The sequence below is a fragment of the Leptidea sinapis genome, chromosome 32, assembly GCF_905404315.1.
Source record: "Leptidea sinapis chromosome 32, ilLepSina1.1, whole genome shotgun sequence".
NCBI classification, from domain to species: Eukaryota; Metazoa; Arthropoda; class Insecta; order Lepidoptera; family Pieridae; genus Leptidea; species Leptidea sinapis.
The window spans coordinates 3379450-3398287 of NC_066296.1; the positions used below are offsets into that span (position 1 = coordinate 3379450).

An 18838-nucleotide genomic window follows, 5' to 3' on the forward strand; every position below is an offset into this window, starting at 1 on the left:
GTTGAAAAGCTGATGAAGGTGGGCTTCGTGCTCGGCTTCGCTCCTTGAAAAGACTAAGTAATCATCAAGGAAACAGTAGCAAAAGTCGAGGCCTCTCGTCATTTCATCAACAAACCTTTGGAAAGTTTGACCAGCATTCCTTAGACCAAAGGTCATAAAGGGAAATTCATACAAGCCAAAGGGAGTAGTGATCGCGGTTTTCGGTATATCCTCCTTAAAAACGGGAATCTGATTATAGGCCTTCATTAAGTCAATTGTCGAGAAGACAGTACATCCAGAAATAGCGTGGGTGAAGTCATGGATGTGCTTAATAGGATAACGGTCAGGTATGGTCCGTGAATTAAGCATCCTATAATCACCACAAGGTCGCCAGCCGTTTTCCTTCTTGGGTGCAAGGTGTAAGGGAGAAGACCAGGGACTATCAGAGGGACGCGCTGTACCATTGCTAAGCATGAGTTCAAACTCCTGCTTGGCGATTTTTAGTTTATCCGGTGCCAGTCTGCGAGGGGTACATGAAATAGGAGGGCCGGGTGTGGTCCTAATGTGGTGTACCGTATTGTGCTTTGGAGACGCCGGCGTACCTGCGGGGCGTGTGATTTCCGGATACTTACTCAGAATAGCGTGAAAGCGCGTGTCGCCTGTTGGAACCTTAACAGAAAATACATTATTATTAGCAATACAAGCATTTGCTGACAAGGTTGTAGTATTGTCTAGTAAGCGTTGATGTCGGCAATCTACTATTAAATTATAAAAACCAAGAAAATATAGATTTGACGTTTGACGTTAAGGTGTAAACATCGTTCGCATAAATAAAATTTATAAAGAAATAGTTTTAAAACGAATAAAAGTGTAAAAAGTACTTGTGTTTGTCTATAGCAGTGTGGCCTAGTGTTTTAAATATAAAACATTTGGAGAAAAACCGTGAAGTGTTGTGTTTAGTGAAATAACAGCTGACGATCAGCTGACACGGCAGGTATTCCTTTGTTCTCTCAACGGTCACCGAACGTCTGTGTATTTGAATCTTAAACGCTATCTAAACTATTTGAAGGTCTGTTTTGATCATATACTTACCAGGTTTTGTGTAATTAATAAAACAAACTTATAAACTGTTGCCTAAACATTAATACTTATATATTATTTAAAATAAAACCAGACTAGTGATTTTTTTGCAAACTCACTCAATAAAATACGTCCTTCAAAATGGTGAATTACAAATGCTCCTCATGTGGAAAATTCTTGTCGACAGCAGATGGTGCTAGGTGCATCAGCTGTAATTCACTATGTCATAAACAATGCTCACTCAACTTAAGCCCAAATGCAAAACAAGCGAAATGGCAATGCAAAACATGTCAGAGCAAAACTGTTGAAGCGTTAAACTCTGAGAATGCATGCATGGAAGCTGAGCAGCAAAAAGATGATTCGTCTATCTTAGCCCGGGAAATGCGATTGTTACGCGAGGAGATTTCGGCATTTCGATTAGAACTATCCCGCCTTACAAACGTGGTAGATGATTGCTGTAAAAGACTTGATGGCGTAGAGGCGAGAATATCGAAGCTTGAGCAGCATACCTCTAATGAAACGCAGTCCGCGGTGTCCGTCTCGGTAGAATACCTACAAAGGCGTCTAAACGAATGCGAACAGGAGGGTTTATTAAACGATTTAGATATAACTGGCATTCCAGAGAACTCAGGGGAAAACACCGTACACCTAGTATTAACCCTTGCTCAAAAGATAGGCGTTGATATGGATGAAAGCGATATAGTAAGTGCGCATCGCATCGGGCGCGTACCGCGATCTATAACCGGCGGCGACGCGAGCGCGGACGGCCGCGGCCCGATTACTGCCCCGCTATCGAGCACGGACCGCGACCCCCCCCGCGCAAGGTCTATAGTTGTACGTTTTGTGCGCCGACGCCTGCGCGATGCCATGCTTCAGGCTGCCCGAGTACGGCGAGGCGTCGATACATCGGGAATTGTTGCGCAGGTCCCGACACGTCGAGTTTATGTCAATGAGAGACTGACGCAGTACAACCGATTTTTATTTTATTTAGCTAGGCAGCAGGGAAACGAAAAAAAATGGCGTTTTATCTGGACGCGTGGGGGTCGAGTCTATGTAAGGCGAGATTCAAAAGCAAAGTCCTTTAACATCCGTTCAGAAGAAGATATATCCAAGGTTTTTGGATGCAGTCCGGTTTAAAACTTACAGTAATTGTTTATTATATATGTGTTTTATTTTTAATAATATTTTTGGTCTGTTTTGTATATTTTGTTTTCTTGTCGGGTTATTATTTCTATATTTTCATATTACCGAACTCAGAATCATTAATGTTTTGTTGTTTATATCATTATTATATTTTGTTGTTGTCGAATTTAAGTATAATATGTTACAACTTACTGACATTTTCTTGCTGTACTTCTTACTGTAGTTTATTTGTAATATTTTTGAGATGGTTATATTACGTTTGCACACGCTGTAAAAATGAAACGAAAGTTCATATACCTTTTCTGAAATTTTCATATTATGTTGATATGATTTTAATGTTGCCAAATAATGTAATTTTCTTGTCCAACAAATACTTTTTAATGAAAATATTTATTGATTTATTGAAAAATCTATGTATAACTTTAATCTCGTTTTACATCGACGCAGTCATGTGGCAGTATTTTATGTCAATATTATTCTTTTATAAAGAATCGTACTATAATTTTTATATAACTGATTTGATGGGAAATGGGAAAATATCAATATCAGCATATCCTTATTATTCTGACTCGAGACTGGAGCGAGACCAAAACAATATAAAACTTTTCAAATATTCCTTAGGTTACTGTTTAGATAATTGCTCCTTGAATGCGAACACCACAATTGTGGTTTCTGTATTCAAATATGGGTGAAAACAAAAATACCTATTTGAAAGTTGGTCTCCTAAATCCAGGCTCGCTAAGCACTTACCATGAGGAATTTATTGTTGCAATGGAAAGACACGCTGTAGATGTAATGGCCATAAATGAAACTTGGTTGAAAGATGGGGAAGAAGGTCGTGCACCTTTAGTACCAGGTTATAGACTAAAACATATCCCACGTCCTATAAGTGTTCGAACACGTGGGGGAGGTGTAGGATTTTACCTAAAAAGGGGTCTCAATGTACGTATACTTCCACACCCACCAAGTCCACAAGTTGAACAGCTATGGATAAAGTTAAATCTTAGTAGAAAATCTATCGTTATAGGTACGGCCTATCGACCTCCTTGGATGGATAGTAACGTGTTTTTGGACGCTTTATCAGAATCTATAGGATCTTTTGCATGGTGTGATCACATCATATTACTGGGCGATTTCAATATAAACCTTCTGAATCACGACCACACTAACACAATTAAATTACACCAATTCACACAACGCACGAATCTCACTCAATATATTACTGAACCTACACATTTTACTAACAATAGTCAAACGCTACTAGACCTAGTATGTACCGACGCTCCAGTCCACAACATCACTGTTGATCATATTGAAGTACTTAGCCATCACGCTTTTATATCCTGCACACTAAAAATTATGAAAGAAAAATTTAAGCCTAAATGGATAACCTATAGACCTATCAAAGATATAGATACGGATCAATTTCAAGTCGCACTATTAAACTTTAAATTAGACAACATATGCAAACTCAACAACGTTGGTGACATGGTACAGAGTCTAAACCAATTGATAATTACCCTTTTCGACTCCTACGCACCCGTAAAAACTATTTATATCAGGGAAAAATCCTATCCGTGGATCACGTACAACATCAAACTGATGATGAAAAAACGTGATGAAGCCCTAGCCTTATCCAAAAGAAATATTCAGCACAGACCATACTATATTGAGCTTAAAAAATTTACTAAAATGGCAATAGAGAGGGAAAAGGCTGCATATTTTAATAAATACATCAATTCGAATTTAGATAAACCTAAGACTCTTTGGAAGCACATAAAAAACCAAGTACGCATCAAGCCGCAAAAAGAAATCGCTCTACCGTCACACCTTAATGATCCGGATACTATTAATGCTCATTTTTTAATTGTAGCAGCAGTTAACCAAATTCCTACTGCTGATATCAATTTTTTTATGAATAACTCATACAGTAACACCGTTTTTTGTTTTGAACCTGTATATGAGTCTACAATTTTGAAAATTCTAAGAACACTGAAATCTCAAGCCATTGGTAGTGACGGTATTTCTCTCGAAATGCTACGCCTCATTCAAGCTGACCTTTTGCCAGTCCTGACACAGATAGTCAATAATTCTATGACCACAAGCACGTATCCGGATCAATGGAAAAAAGCTATCGTTCGTCCACTAAACAAGATTGCAAATCCATTAGACTTCAGAGACATTCGACCAATAAGTATTCTCCCATGTATGTCTAAGGTATTAGAAAAAGTTGTACATGGCCAAATTATGACGTACTTGGAAACTAATGGCATACTTCCAAGCCTGCAATCTGGGTTCAGAAGGGGTAGGAGTACCACCACCGCATTGATAGACGTTGTGGATAATATTTTGCTATCACAAGACAAGGGTGAGTGCACTGTGTTAGTCTTATTAGATTATTCCCGTGCTTTCGACACTATCAATGTGGAATTGCTGCTTTCTAAGCTTGTCTATTATGGATTCAGTGATCAGACTGTATTGTGGTTCAAAAGTTATTTTGGAAATAGGTACCAGAGCGTTGCTGTTACAGACGATAGTGGAAACACACGTTATTCCCGATATAAGTCGATATCAAGAGGTGTACCGCAAGGATCTATTCTTGGCCCTTTACTTTATAACCTTTACACTGCTGATATCATAAATAATATAGAGCACTGCAAGTATCACATATACGCGGATGATATACAGCTTTACATTTCGTTTCCTACAGATCAGATTCAAGTTGCCATAAATCAGTTGAACGCTGATCTACAACGTATTGCTGAGTGGTCGGAACGAAGTGCTTTAGCCTTGAATACAGATAAGACTAAATATATGATTCTTGGTACACCTTCTCTTATAAAAAACTTTGAACAAGCTAATCCATTGATACATATTAAGGGAATATCGCTGGGACGCGTGAATGAAGCTCGGAATCTTGGCATTGTGTTCGATGAAAGCTTAAGGTTTGACAAACATATCGACCAAGTAATATGCAATTGCTTTTATCGCCTAAAATTACTCTACCGTATTAGAAATCACATCACTCCTAAACTCCGGCAGAAGCTATGTGATGCACTGGTGCTTTCTAAATTAACCTACGGTGATACGGTTTATGGCGATCGCATCCTTGTTCGTACACAAAATTCTATTCAGCGCATTCAAAACGCGTGTGCTCGCTATTGCTGGGATATTCCACCTCGATCCCACATAACACCATATCTAAACGATGCCAAAGTTCCCAATATGGAAAGTCGTAGGCGCACGCATTTTGCAGTTTTACTCTTTGGAGTTGTAAAATATCATATGCCTCCTTACCTATATAAAAAACTGTCTTGGCTAGGAGATAAAAACAGGGCCTATAGTACCAGAGCATCACACTGGATGCTAGACGTGCCTAAACATCATACAGCTGCCTTCAGAGGTAGCTTTCGTTATAGCGCGACCAAATGCTGGAACAACCTGCCTCCACCATTGCGTGACCTCACTACAATTTCAAACTTTCGAGTAACAATGAAGAAATACGTAATGGCGAGTCAGATTGATTCAGCTCTGGTTGCTCAAAAATAATAGGCATTAACAGTACTAGGTTGGACTTTTCTTTGTTTTTTTTATTATATAATATTATGTTGTGATAAATATTTATAATTTATTACTCAGCACCGCGACGTGAAGCGTCAAACGGGAGCTACTGAAAATCAGTGCTGTGACCAATTGTCACAGGTAACCTGAGTAGCATCCCTTTTGATACACACTGCCACACAGCTGCTATGTTATAATATCTTGGTAAAGTTATTTATTTATTCTTTGTAAAATATGTTCTAGGTTAGTTTTAGTTATAATTTTTGTTTTTTCTTATTCTTATTTTTGTAGCAATGTAATGTTTCATGTGTGTGTCAAATAAAAGATATTATTATTATTATTATTATTATTATTATTAAAATCAACGCCTTTAATTGGCTTGGTTACATTAGCTACAATAAATCTCCATGGAAAATTGCGCCGTAAGCCTAGATTTAAGTTGAGCTCAATAAAACCAAATGTATCTATAACAGACCCGTTGGCCGCGGTGAGCTCGAAGTTACTTTTGGCTCGACGTTCACGAAGCGCAGAGAGAGGGTAGACACAAAGATCACTGCCGGTGTCCACCAAAAACTGGACATTCATACTGCGGATGGTGCGGAATGGACAGTCGTTTGTCGCCACTACCGACTGCCGGCGGCGTTTCCCGCCTTGTTGTAGTCGCATGGTTTCAGGCACTTATGCGCCTGTGCTCCGAACTTGCTATGGTACCAGCACACAGGGAACTTGCGATAGCTGGATTCTGACCGGTTCCGGTGTCGCGATGATGAGCGGCGACGGTCACGTGGTCTCGAGCGGTCCATAGAATAGCAAGAAGTCTTAGTGTGCTCTTCCAGCTTAAGAGTCAGGTGCTGAACCATCTTCTTTAACTCCGCAATCTCATCTGACTGGTTCGATGTATATGCCCTGCTTGAGGAAGCAGCGGTGACGTTACATGGTGACGTGAGCTAATGGATACGGTCTGCCAGGTCTGCCAGCTGCTCCAGAGATTGGGTTTGTTGTGACGCCAGTACTGTTTGGATATTGTGCGGGAGTCGGTTGGACCAAATGGATTTGAGAAAGTCATCAGGTACAGAAGGGCCAGCCAAGTCTTGCAAATGTCTCAGAAATTGTGAAGGTTTTCTATCACCGAGCTCCTCGTGCATCAACAATTGCTTAACCTTTTTCTCGTGCGAAGCGGATAAGCGCTTAATAAGCTCTGTCTTAATCTTGTCGTACTTATTGTTAGGTGGAGGGTAAATAATTACATCCTTCACATGTTTTGCAAACTGCACGTCTAAATTATTTGTCACATTATAAAATTTTGTGACGTCATCAGTAATAAAGTGGCTTAGAAACTGACCTTCTAGAAGTGCAAACCATAATTCCGGATCCTCGGGTGAAAACGGGGGAACTTTAATTTTTATAATCTGCATTCCTTTATTTTCACGCTCAGTGGAAACGCGCACTCGTCGAGTTCGCCGCGTTGTCACGTTGTCGTCCTTACGCGAACCAACATCTGTTACAAATTCACTGCTATCACTCATAGTTGTACCTGGATTATCTGGTATACTTGTGTTCTTCAGGGGTCACCAGTTATGGTCGTTGGGTGGCTATCAGTAGTGATATGGTGGTATTGATAGCGATTTAATAAAACTAATTCAATTCTAACACTATGACAGTTTAATATACTTTAACAATTCACACACACATTAAGTAGACTGATACACATGAAGTTAAACCATTACAATATAGAAAGAAGGAGAAAACACAGTAATTAGAGGTACAGATATTACGACACGACAGTTGCAAAGTAGGTAAATCTTATAGACAAGCGACACGGGCTTCGCGGCGAATGATCAAGACACGACTCCTGTACCGGCGCGGGCGCGGGTCGTTGAACGATATTCGTTCTGCGCAGGCGCAATATTCACCGGTTACATGCGGTGGATTTCCACTGCACAATACTGAATATTATATCTGGGATTATTGTTAATATTAATTTGTATGTTTGTGAATATTAATATTGTAGTTATTGTAGTGTAAGACAATATATATGATAGATAATAATAATTAGTAATAATAAATAGTAAATAGATAGTAATAACAGTTATGTGTACTGTAAATGTATGTAGGTATAGTGTACGTGTTACTGTATGTATCGGCCACAGATGTTTATAATAAGGACCGTGACCGGTTAGGGCCGCCGTTATCTGTCTAAGTTGGAAAAAATAAAAAAAAAATAAAAAAAATAGATTTTTGTGTTGATTTCTTGTGCGTTTCCGCTAATACGTAAGTACTCCTAGCTAATGGATACAGCCGTAATATTGATGTAGAATTTTAATCGCTTAATTTTGAGAATTATCTGTATTACCTTCGTTATTCGTCGGTCTGTCAGTCAAAACCCTTATTCTCATGTACGGGTGGTTTCAACTGTAAAGCTGCAACTAAAAATTGCCATTATCATAAACCAATACTAGGCCTTATGAGAAACGGAGAAGGCTTTGCACGGAGTTTCCCTGCGAGATCCAATCAGAAATGAGGAGATCCCTAGGATAACCAAAGTCACCGATACATCCCAGATAATTGCAAAACTGGAGTGGCAGTGGGCAGTACACAAAGATTGAAGGACAGATGGCCGTTGAGGCAGCAAAGCCCTCGAATGGCGATCATGTACCGGAAGACGCAGTGTTGGTAGGCCCTCCAGAAAATGGACCGATGATCTGGTCAAGATTGCCGAGTTAGGTTGGATGAAGGCAGCGCAAGACCGATCGTCGTGGAGATCTTTGGGGTAAGCCTTTGTCCAGCAGTCGCCCACTGACGTATTCCGCTGAAATGATAATGATGATCAAACCAATACTAAAACTTATTTTATCAGCAAACAACCCGTCGCATACAGAAATATGAATATAATAAATAACTTTTTGTTCCACGCAGCCCCCGAGGCGCCTAAACCAAGAAGGTTTGAAAATTTATTGAAGTAGTCGTTACTTTGCGGATCTTACAAATGATTTAAACTAATACTATACTTAAGAAAACTTAACACTAAAGAAAACTTATATCATTTATATAAAGAAGGTTTGAATAAGACTTTTTTGTTTCCGCAACACACGCGGTGACAGATTTTTTGACACTTTGGGTTATAGTATTGTTTTTTATTAGGAATCCCTATTTTTTTTTTTTTTTTTGGAAATGTAAAATAGCCTTTGTTACTCAGTGAAGATGCAGCTTTCTAATGGTGAAATAATTTTTGAAATCTGTCCAGTAGTTTTTGTGTGAAAACATTACAAACATACATACAAAAAGACAAATGTTTCCTCTTTATAATATTATTAGTTTAGATTATAATTTTTGGGTGAGTCAAAGTTTGTTGTAATACTTGTTTTTATTTAAATAAAATATTTTAAATGATTAAAATGCGATTATTATAACTGTATTTTACATTACTTAATATAATTAATACCTACTCTATATATTTACGCTGATGTTTAGTGGGTGAGTGACACGCCGTATACGCGTTGACTGTAAAACATAAAAACAAAACATAGAAACAAAAAACATGTATGAATAACTGTTAACTTTTATTTACTGTGGAATACGAAGAATTAGCTGGTAGGATAAATATTATTAAAATAATAATATGTGATTTACTATTCAACAGGATTTTTTACTACCTAGTAATTTAAGTCATTTTGTTGAACGCTTATGCGTAGAAAGTAATGCAAATGGCCGCCTGAGAAATAGGAAGTTGGCGAGAAGGGTTGAGTTACTTTTTTTTTACATTTTCTTATCCGCATATTTTGTATTATTTATTCAATTTTAAATAGTCATATTATATTCATTACATATTTTTTAAGATTCAAATTTTTTGTAAATGTTTATAATTAAATTAAATATTGGGGGTGCAGAGTCTAGTATGGTCCTTAGCGCCTAAGCTATGTTTTGACTTTTGACACAAAACAGCGACATATCACAGATCATAGAATAATAACGCTCAGAACGATAGTTTCATTCATAGTTCCTGTCAATATAGAAGTAACATTATAATTTAAGTGCGTCAGTGCGTCAGTGCGTCAGCGTCACGCACACAAACAGCCAAATAATGTTGCAAGTGAATAGACTTTTCCCTAAATCAGTAAATTGTAAGAAATACTAGATTATATGTAATAAAGAAAGAAGAAATAAAATATAAATTAAGAATTTAATAGGTACATCACGTATTTAATTATTGTTGCAACAATTTTTGAAGTGTCTATAGTTCTTTAGAATCGTTGTTTTTTGAAACTCGATGAAACGAAAAACCGAGACGATAGAAGCGCCGTTCCCAGCTATATCCGAAGTTTTCTAGGGTGCAGAGAACGAATTTGGAATAATTTTTGAAATCCAAGATGGCCGCCGTGCAAAATTATGATTTTAACAATATGGGTATCGTATCCGAGGTTCTCAAGGGTGCAGAGAACGAATTTGGAATTATTTTTGAAATCCAAGATGGCCGCCGTGCAAAATTATGATTACAACAAAAACATTCTCTCATACGTCGATAAAGAAGTTTCACTTCAAAAACATACCGACATATTGAGAACCTCCTCCTTTTTTCAAGTTGGTTAAAAAGAGAGGCCGTTAATGTTCTCACGAGCTCAACTTTTTCCAAACATATGGTAAATTCAGTAATTTAAAAAAACATTTATAGTGACTACTCAAAGCACTTATTTTAATTGAATTATGATAATTTGACTTTGACTTTGAATACTTATAACATCGTGTAGCGTCGTACATTTTAGCCTCCTATGAATATCTACCAATAAACACAAAAAACTATCCCAGCGGAGGAACTCGGGGTATATAGTACTTTCATAGCTGGCAACATATTTTTTTAATGGCGTCTGTTTTGTTTACAAAATATGTTGCTCTTTTGACGAATGTATTGGCTTAAATTAATAGTTGTGAAATAGTATTTAGGTGTACAATGTGATTTTCTTATCATAATTTTTATTATAAGACGCTTTGTGACACCCTTTCACTGCACAGTTAGTAATTTTTCAATTAAATTTCGCGCACTGATTGTCCAGGAAGTTGACAGAATGACACTGACGCGGCGGGAAACGTATGTAGTCATAAACGACCACATTGAAACTGCTTCATTTCGCTTGTGCCTACTCACGTTCTAAGCGTTATTAATCTAAGGAACAGATAATATTTAGTTTTTATAGGTTTGCGTATAATTCATTCACTCCATTCATTCATTCACTGATTTTTTTATGATGTTATCGTAAAAAAATCAAAATATTAGTCTATGGCACGGACTATTAAAAAAGAAGGACTCCGCGCCGTGATATTAGCAAGTGAAGCACCTTTATGTTAGTGTGTGTGCGGTTACGGGGGATACTAGTTACACATTTTTTTCTCCCTCAAATAATGATATATCCACAAATACTTTTATATTATTGTTTTTACATTATTTCACAACCCACGACGGCATTTTGAAAATATTTTATTGCGACGCAAACTGATCTGTCACAGACGATGGCAAATCTCATAATGGCGGCCGATCGGCTTGTATTAGTGTAAGTGTATGCGTGGGGCTATGTATTTACACGTTTACCGGCTTGTTTTGGTGCCTCACTGTTATGTAAGGTGACACGGAGTCCTTATTTTTTTACTCGTCCGTGGTCTATGGTTACGATGTTGTTACAATAAACGATACGGAATACAAACATTTGTTCGAGTAGGGTAAGTGCGATATATTCGGAGAATTATCGCATCGTTCCGAATATATCGTTGTCGATTTTGCGTGTAGACCTCCTGAGCGGCACTGAATTGTAATGGGCAGGGCGTATCGATTTCCATCAATTGAACGTCCTGCTCGTCTCGTCTCTTATTGTCATAAAAAAAGATAATTTGTACGTCTAGATAGACTGATAAAAAGAGGCCAGGAATGTTAGTTTAGTGTGCGTGACAGGCTATACATGTCCTACCTACACTCGCGGTCAGTATGAAACTTTGTCTTAGTGAATTGAAAGCGTAAATTGCTAAAAATAGAGGCTAGTTGTAAAGTAAATTTTTTGCGATGTTTTCACAGCTGTCATAGTCTATCTAGGCGTATAAGTGATCTAAGGTATTGGGACAATACACTGCTTATTAATACCAGTTTATTATGTTGATCTAGAATAAGTCTTACTTTAGTTTTTCTTTGGTTCTTGATGGATATTAATTTTAATAAGATTAGGCATATATATTATTACTAGCTGACCCGGCAAACGTTGTTTTGCCATATAAATTGTATTGATCTTGTGCTTGCTAGTTGATAAGAGATGGCGCTAGTTGTATTCATTAGTTACAATCACACTTCTTAAAAGAAAAATATAAATATTTTGTATAATTCACACTATAGTTTTATAAATTATAGCCTATTTGTTATTCTGGTGTGTAAGCTATATTATTGTAAAGTTTCATCAAAATCTATTCAGTAGATTTTGCGTTAAAGAAGTTCAAACATACATCCAGACATACAAACTTTCACATTTATAATATTAGTAGGATATTCGTTATTATTTATAAAAGTATTTCAAATTTAGTTCATATTATTTGTTATTATATTTTGTAAATTTTCAACCTGTTTTGTAGTGCTTGTTCTAAATAAAGATATACCAACTTACTCAATTTAAATATAATTTTTCAGATGAGTGGCAGCGTATGAAAGAAACAAACTCGGTGCCAGCTTGGGAAGACCATGCGAAGCCTGACGAAGTACGAGTTCAAACTTCCACTGGACTTTTCAAATTTCACGGTAAAGCTTTTAATGGTTGGCATGGGGTATGATGGTTCGGGGTATATGAAAGTCAACCGTTCCTATGTAGGAGCTATATTGTGACTAATCTCCAAAGAGGATGTAAATACTACGTAATAAGAAAAATTGAAATTTAGTTTAGTATGGAACGTGCAGTCATTTGACATAAGTTTGAAATAGTAGTAATTTTAGTGTGATTATTGGCGACGAATTATAATCCGGCTAAATTTGAAACCGGAATGTTGTCTAACGGCCTTTTTCGATAACATATCTATGCTTAGTTTAGTTCTTACGGATACATTGCTGTCACCGTTTAATGACAAGATCTTATCTATCTATAGTTATGTCCAATATAGTTATAGTCCAATGCTATCTGTCAATAGGTTATTTAAATGTAAGTAAGCGTAAAAGGATAGATTTGTATATCTCTAGTAAGTTAAACTAAGGATAGTTAGGTTATTGAAAACAGCCATAAAACGTACTGGATTTCGGCTATCTCCGGTTTTTACATGATTATAGCTGTCATCTGTCAAGCTATCAATGACCGCACGTTTCATACAATCGATTGAAACGCTTTTTTCTTAGAGAGTTCCGCATGATCACACATGATCTCATGTATACTTGCATCCACTTACTTTAACTATACATACACAATACATTACAGATACTTACAACTAATAAATATCAATCTACCCACATTGCATATAATAAACAGATGATTACTGATGAGATTGGTAAAATATACCCTTTACAGTGACTGTTTATTAAAATTAAATATATACTGCGCCGTCTTCATCTAACGTATTCCGGCGATCTTGACTAGATTCTAATTCGACCTCTTAGGGAAGCTCCGAGCATAGCCCTCTCCATTGCCCTCTGAGCAACCATGAGTATGACTATTTCTCATCAGGCCCATAATTAGCAACCACGTCTACGTACCGTAGGTCATCACTGGCAACACACACTGGTTGAAAACCTACGTTTTCGGGCACTGTGGTATTTGGGACGAGAAGATATACAGACTAGATATAAACAGCAATATTATTATAATTTTCTGCCAAATTCTAAAAATGCCTTCCCAATCAAATCTAACACTTTGGTATAGTTGAAGGTTGTCGAAGAGTTACCGCAGATTACGGAAATACACCTTAATATTTACGCGTTGTTTTATGGCCGCCGATCCGATAATACTAAATCACTACCGATCGAAAGGGCGAGGTTGGTGAGGCGATATGTCTAACGCACCTGTGTGTACATTCTTATTTAGATATCCAGGTGCGATGATTCTACGCGCATTTTTAAGGTACCCTATACGAAATATCATCCTGGATTCAACTGACACAAAGTTGCTTGAAAACCTTGAAGGTTATATTTTGTTATATCGTGTGATTTTGGATATCGAAGACAGGAAACAGTTCAGTCAGCTCTTTGGAAGAATCCTCTTGATAAAATAGATACAGGATAAAACACAACACACATAACAAAGCGACGTTCATATATTTTTTATGACAATAAGACAAGACGAGCAGGACGTTCAGCTGATAATACAATGCAGTGCCGCTCAGGATTCTTGAAAAATCCAAAAATCCTGAGTGGCACTAGAATTGTGCTCGTCTCCTTGAGACATAAGATATTAAGTCTCATTTGCCTAGTAATTTTACTAGCTAGGGTGCTCTTTTTATTTATTTATTTATTTGGATCATCAACATTACATATATTACACACTTATATAAACTTATGCTAGGTACAATTATTCTGATATATGTAACAATTAAAGATGAACACATCGTTCAATGGTAAAAGTGAACAGTGTGATTTATACTGTCAAAAATGTCTAAGTACTAAAATATATATAAAGTAAGGATATAATTTATATGGTTTTATAATGAAGAGGATATAGGTACATACTACTTGGAAAAAAAAAACACAGGTTAGCTTGATGTGCGAGAATTTTTACAAACTTTTTTGAATTATCGTTGAAAATATCGATTTCTGAATTTTTTGAGTTAACTTCGTTGTATAATCTACAAAGCCTGACGATGGGGGCGTTGAGTCCAATGTTTGTTCTGCAGTAAGGAATGTGAAAGATCTTGGATATCGTCTGTCTTGGGTATTTAAAGGGTACTGAGAGGGATATGCATTCTTGAAGGTCAGAATTATTTATTTTATTATTAACTATTTTGTGCAGAAATAATAAATCTAGGTAGCTGCGACGAGATTTTAGTGAATGAAGTTTAAAGAAGTCGAGGCGTTGGGTATAAGGGCATCTATAAGATATTCCAGGTGTTGAAAAAGCTATATGTCTCGAAAAAGACCGCTGTATTGATTCAATGCGTTGCGACTGCAAACTGTAGAAAGGATTCCAAACAACACTTGCGTATTCAATATGGGTTCGTACCAGAGCATTAAACAGTAGTATTTTGGTTTTTACACGACGGAATTTATTGGTGTTGCGTCTCATAAAGCCAAGCATCTGCGTAGATTTTTTAACGACTGAGTCTATGTGCGAATTGAATGTGAGTTTATTATCGATAAGAACACCTAAATCACGGATTTCACTTACTTCTTGTATCTCTGTATTATTTAACGTGTAAACAAAATCGATGGTTTCTTTTTGCGGGTAAATTTTATAAGGAAGCACTTGCTGATATTTAAATACATATTGTTAGTGTTACACCATGTCCATATTCTATTTAAATCGGCTTGTAGTTGTGCACAGGAGACAGGGGATGCGGTTACATAAAGCTTCAAATCGTCCGCAAATATAGAGAACTTGGAGTGGAGTATTACTGAACTAATATCGTTGATAAATAACAAGAATAAGATTGGTGCAAGGTGGGATCCTTGTGGCACACCAGAGGTTGCATAGTAAGTATGTGACTTATAACCGTTGGTCATCACTATTTGGGATCTCATTCCTAAATAAGATATAAGCCAGTTAAGAAGTGAACCACATACACCGGCGGTTTTTAATTTCAGTGTAAGCAAATTGTGGTCAACTTTGTCAAATGCGCTTTTAAAATGTGTATAGATACTGTGTACTTCATGGCCCTTATCTATGTCACTGCAAATATTGGAACCGTAGGAAACTAAATTTGTTTGGACAGATCTTCCGTTGAAAAACCCGTGTTGGTTATTTGAAATAGTGGCACTGATATGCCTAGTTATGGTAGGAGTAACAAGAGATTCAAAGAGCTTGGCAAGGCAAGATAGTATTGCAATTGGCCGGTAATTTTCTACTTTCGATAAGTCGCCCTTTTTAAATATAGGCACTATTTTGCTTTCTTTCCATACTTCCGGGAATATGCCATCTTGTAATGATTTGTTAAAAATTAGAAACAGAGGAAAAGAGAGAACAGTACTACATTTATTAATGAAAAATGGGTGGATATCGTCAGGGCCGCTAGCTTTAAAAATATTTATTTTTTTGATTTTTTTAATAATATCTGTTTCTGTTATATAAATACAATTGATGAGTGTGTCTGATAGTATTTGTGATGGGTGATTGTGTGTAGAAGTCTTTATATTAGAGTACACTGAATAAAAGTGGGAGGCAAAAAGGTTAGCTATTTCAGGGCCGGTATTTGCCACGGAGTCGTCTTTAGTCATTCTGTCAGGTAGTTTACATTTATTTTTCTTTTTATCCTTAATGTATCGCCAAAACGCCTTTGGATCTTTTGTTATATTGTCCTCAATATTGTTTCTATAAACAGACAAACAATGATCATGTAAGGAGTGACACCGATCCCGGAGGATTTCAAATTCCAGTCGATCCCGCGGGTTTCTATATTTTTTATATTTTGCACGGACTTTATTTTTTTCCGAAAGTATTTTTATTAGTTGTCCAGTATACCAGTGAGGATATCTGGAAGTTTTCACCTTGCGCTTTGGTACATATTTTGATATAGTTTTCCACAACTTGTTATATAGGACAGAAACCATTTCATTTACATGTTTTTCTTTTAGTTGGTCCTGCCATGGATAGCTCGATAATTATAATCGCTACGGGGCTTAGGTTTAAGGAAGGTAAGGTTGGGAAAACTTAGATTTAAAACGAGATTAGGATGATACGGATCTAATTTAGACAATAATTGTAATGGTTTACTTATATTTACAGAGTTGAAACTGCAAAGTACTAAGTCTAATATATTGCCGTTTGCGTTTTGAATATTATTGATTTGGTATAAATTATTAGTAGAGATAAAATCAATCAAATTATAACTTAAGGGATTGTGGTGGTATGATGGTAGAGTGTATGTACTGTTGTTTACGGGTGACCAGATAATTGAGCTCTGATTAAAATCTCCAATTATAATTAATTCTTCTGTATGATCGATGACAGAGTTAGCGTTATTAATAAAAGCAGCTTGAGTGTGAAGTTTGACAGGTGGAGGTAAATAGACAGCACAAATTGTTATTTTTTTAAGGATGTTATTCAGATTCAACTCTATAGTTATCCATAGATCTTCACATTCGCTTTCATAATGACTGATACGTGCTGAAGTTATGTCTTTCATTACTGCTATCATAACTCCTCCGCCATCCAACTTGCTATTACTGGAAGTATGGCGATCACGGCGGTAGACCACATAACGACCATCAATGAATTAGTTATCAAATATTTGATTGTTTAACCATGTTTCGGTAAAAATTATAATTTTAATTCATTTTGAAGAATATTTTTATATATTTCATTGGTTTTTGTACGTATACCTCTTACGTTCTGATAATATATGTCAACAGAATCGAATTTGGAAATGGAAAACTGAGTCGCATTTAAATCTAAAACTTAAAATACATATAGTTCCTAAGTAATTGACTTGAGAGTGTCATGACTGCGGATTAGAATGCAGGAGCACGTTTCGTCTTTTCTCATATAGATTCGCCCGTTACGAACCCATACATACTTATAGCCCGAGACTTTAGCCGTTGTTCGAGCAGCTGCATGTAAAGACTTATTTGCTGGGGTAAGATGTTCGCTAACGTAGATTGGGGCAAGAGGAGCACTTCCAGAAACACGGAAATGGCCAGAGTTTAGCTTTTCATGAGCCTTTTTATTTTTATTGAACTTTGTGACTGCGGCTAAGAGGGTATCACGTTGACGAGCACTTCGTAGTTTTGCTATTACAGCTCGGGGCCTTGTACTTTCTCTGTCCAATTTAGCCACGCGAGTAACATGTTGAATATCAGCATCTCCAATAGAGCATCCAACAGCTTCAGCAAGGCTTATAAGAGTTGTAGACAGATTTTCGGATCGATGTTCAGGGAGCCCGTTTATTTCAACGTTAGATTCGCGCATGAGTTGTTCGACGTTGCTCAACCTAGTTGTCAAATCTTTAACGGAACTTTGTAGTTTTTGATTGTCCGTTTGAAGATATTTTATGACTTCATTTTTTTCGTCCAACGATTTTTTGAGATCTTCGTATTGCTTATTGAAGAACTCAAAGGAATCTTGGTAACTTCTCACCTGTGTTTTGATGTCCTTCAGTTGTTCGGCAACTTGCTGTTTAATTATTTGTGACACTTCCTGTCTGAGAATGTCACGAAGACGGTTTTCTGTTACGAAATGATCTTGGTTGTTAGGAGACTGCAATACTGGGTTAGCTTTATTGACATTTGTGTCAATGTTTAAAGATGTTGAGTTCAGAGCAGGCGTATCTGTCAACGAATGACGTTTGCATTTGCCACATTTAACAGTCCGGTTCAGTTCTTGACGATGATCTTTGAATTTTGCTGAATCAATATTCATACAGGAAAAGTGGTGTGGACCCTTGCACGAGGAACAATTTAAAAGGCATCCACGGTCTATCTTTTTATTACACTCTTGGCAATTCATAGTGCGAATGCTTCAAATCGACACAAGCGCCTAGTTCCGCTGATAATAAACTTCAATGAATGTTCAAGTAGGAATTTAATCCTTCACCCAATAATTCAGAATGAAACACAATAATGTTTACACATTAGGTACTGCTTCACGGCAAAAATAGGCGCCGTTGAGTTGAGTCTCTTGCCAGATTTTGGCGAGACAACACGTCCTGAGGATGCCTCGTGTAGAGGCGAAACACGTGTCGAATTGTTTTAGAAACAAATATTGGCGGAATTAACACTAAAGAAGACTTAAATCATTTGTATAGAAATAGGTGCCGTTGTGGCACCCATAATCTAGCTGGCATCCTTTTGCATAAAAAAGGAGCCTCCCACTGGTAAAACTAGTTGCGCCGTATCTATGTCAGTTAATTGTCCAATCTTTTTAACCGCGTATGCTGCAGAACTAAGTCTAATAGCCAATTCTTCAAAATGGTGGCCTCA

At 37.0% G+C, this 18838-nt stretch overlaps 1 protein-coding gene across 2 annotated transcripts in view; it reads left to right on the forward strand.

Annotated features, from left to right (window-relative positions):
- LOC126974524 (uncharacterized) overlaps positions 1-18838 on the forward strand; it is a 103864-nt gene that overhangs the window by 70487 nt on the left and 14539 nt on the right. For both annotated transcript variants that reach the window (XM_050822035.1, XM_050822036.1), the window contains exon 8: positions 12422-12529. In XM_050822035.1, the coding sequence (XP_050677992.1) occupies positions 12422-12529 (108 nt within the window). The remainder of the gene's footprint in view (positions 1-12421; positions 12530-18838) is intronic.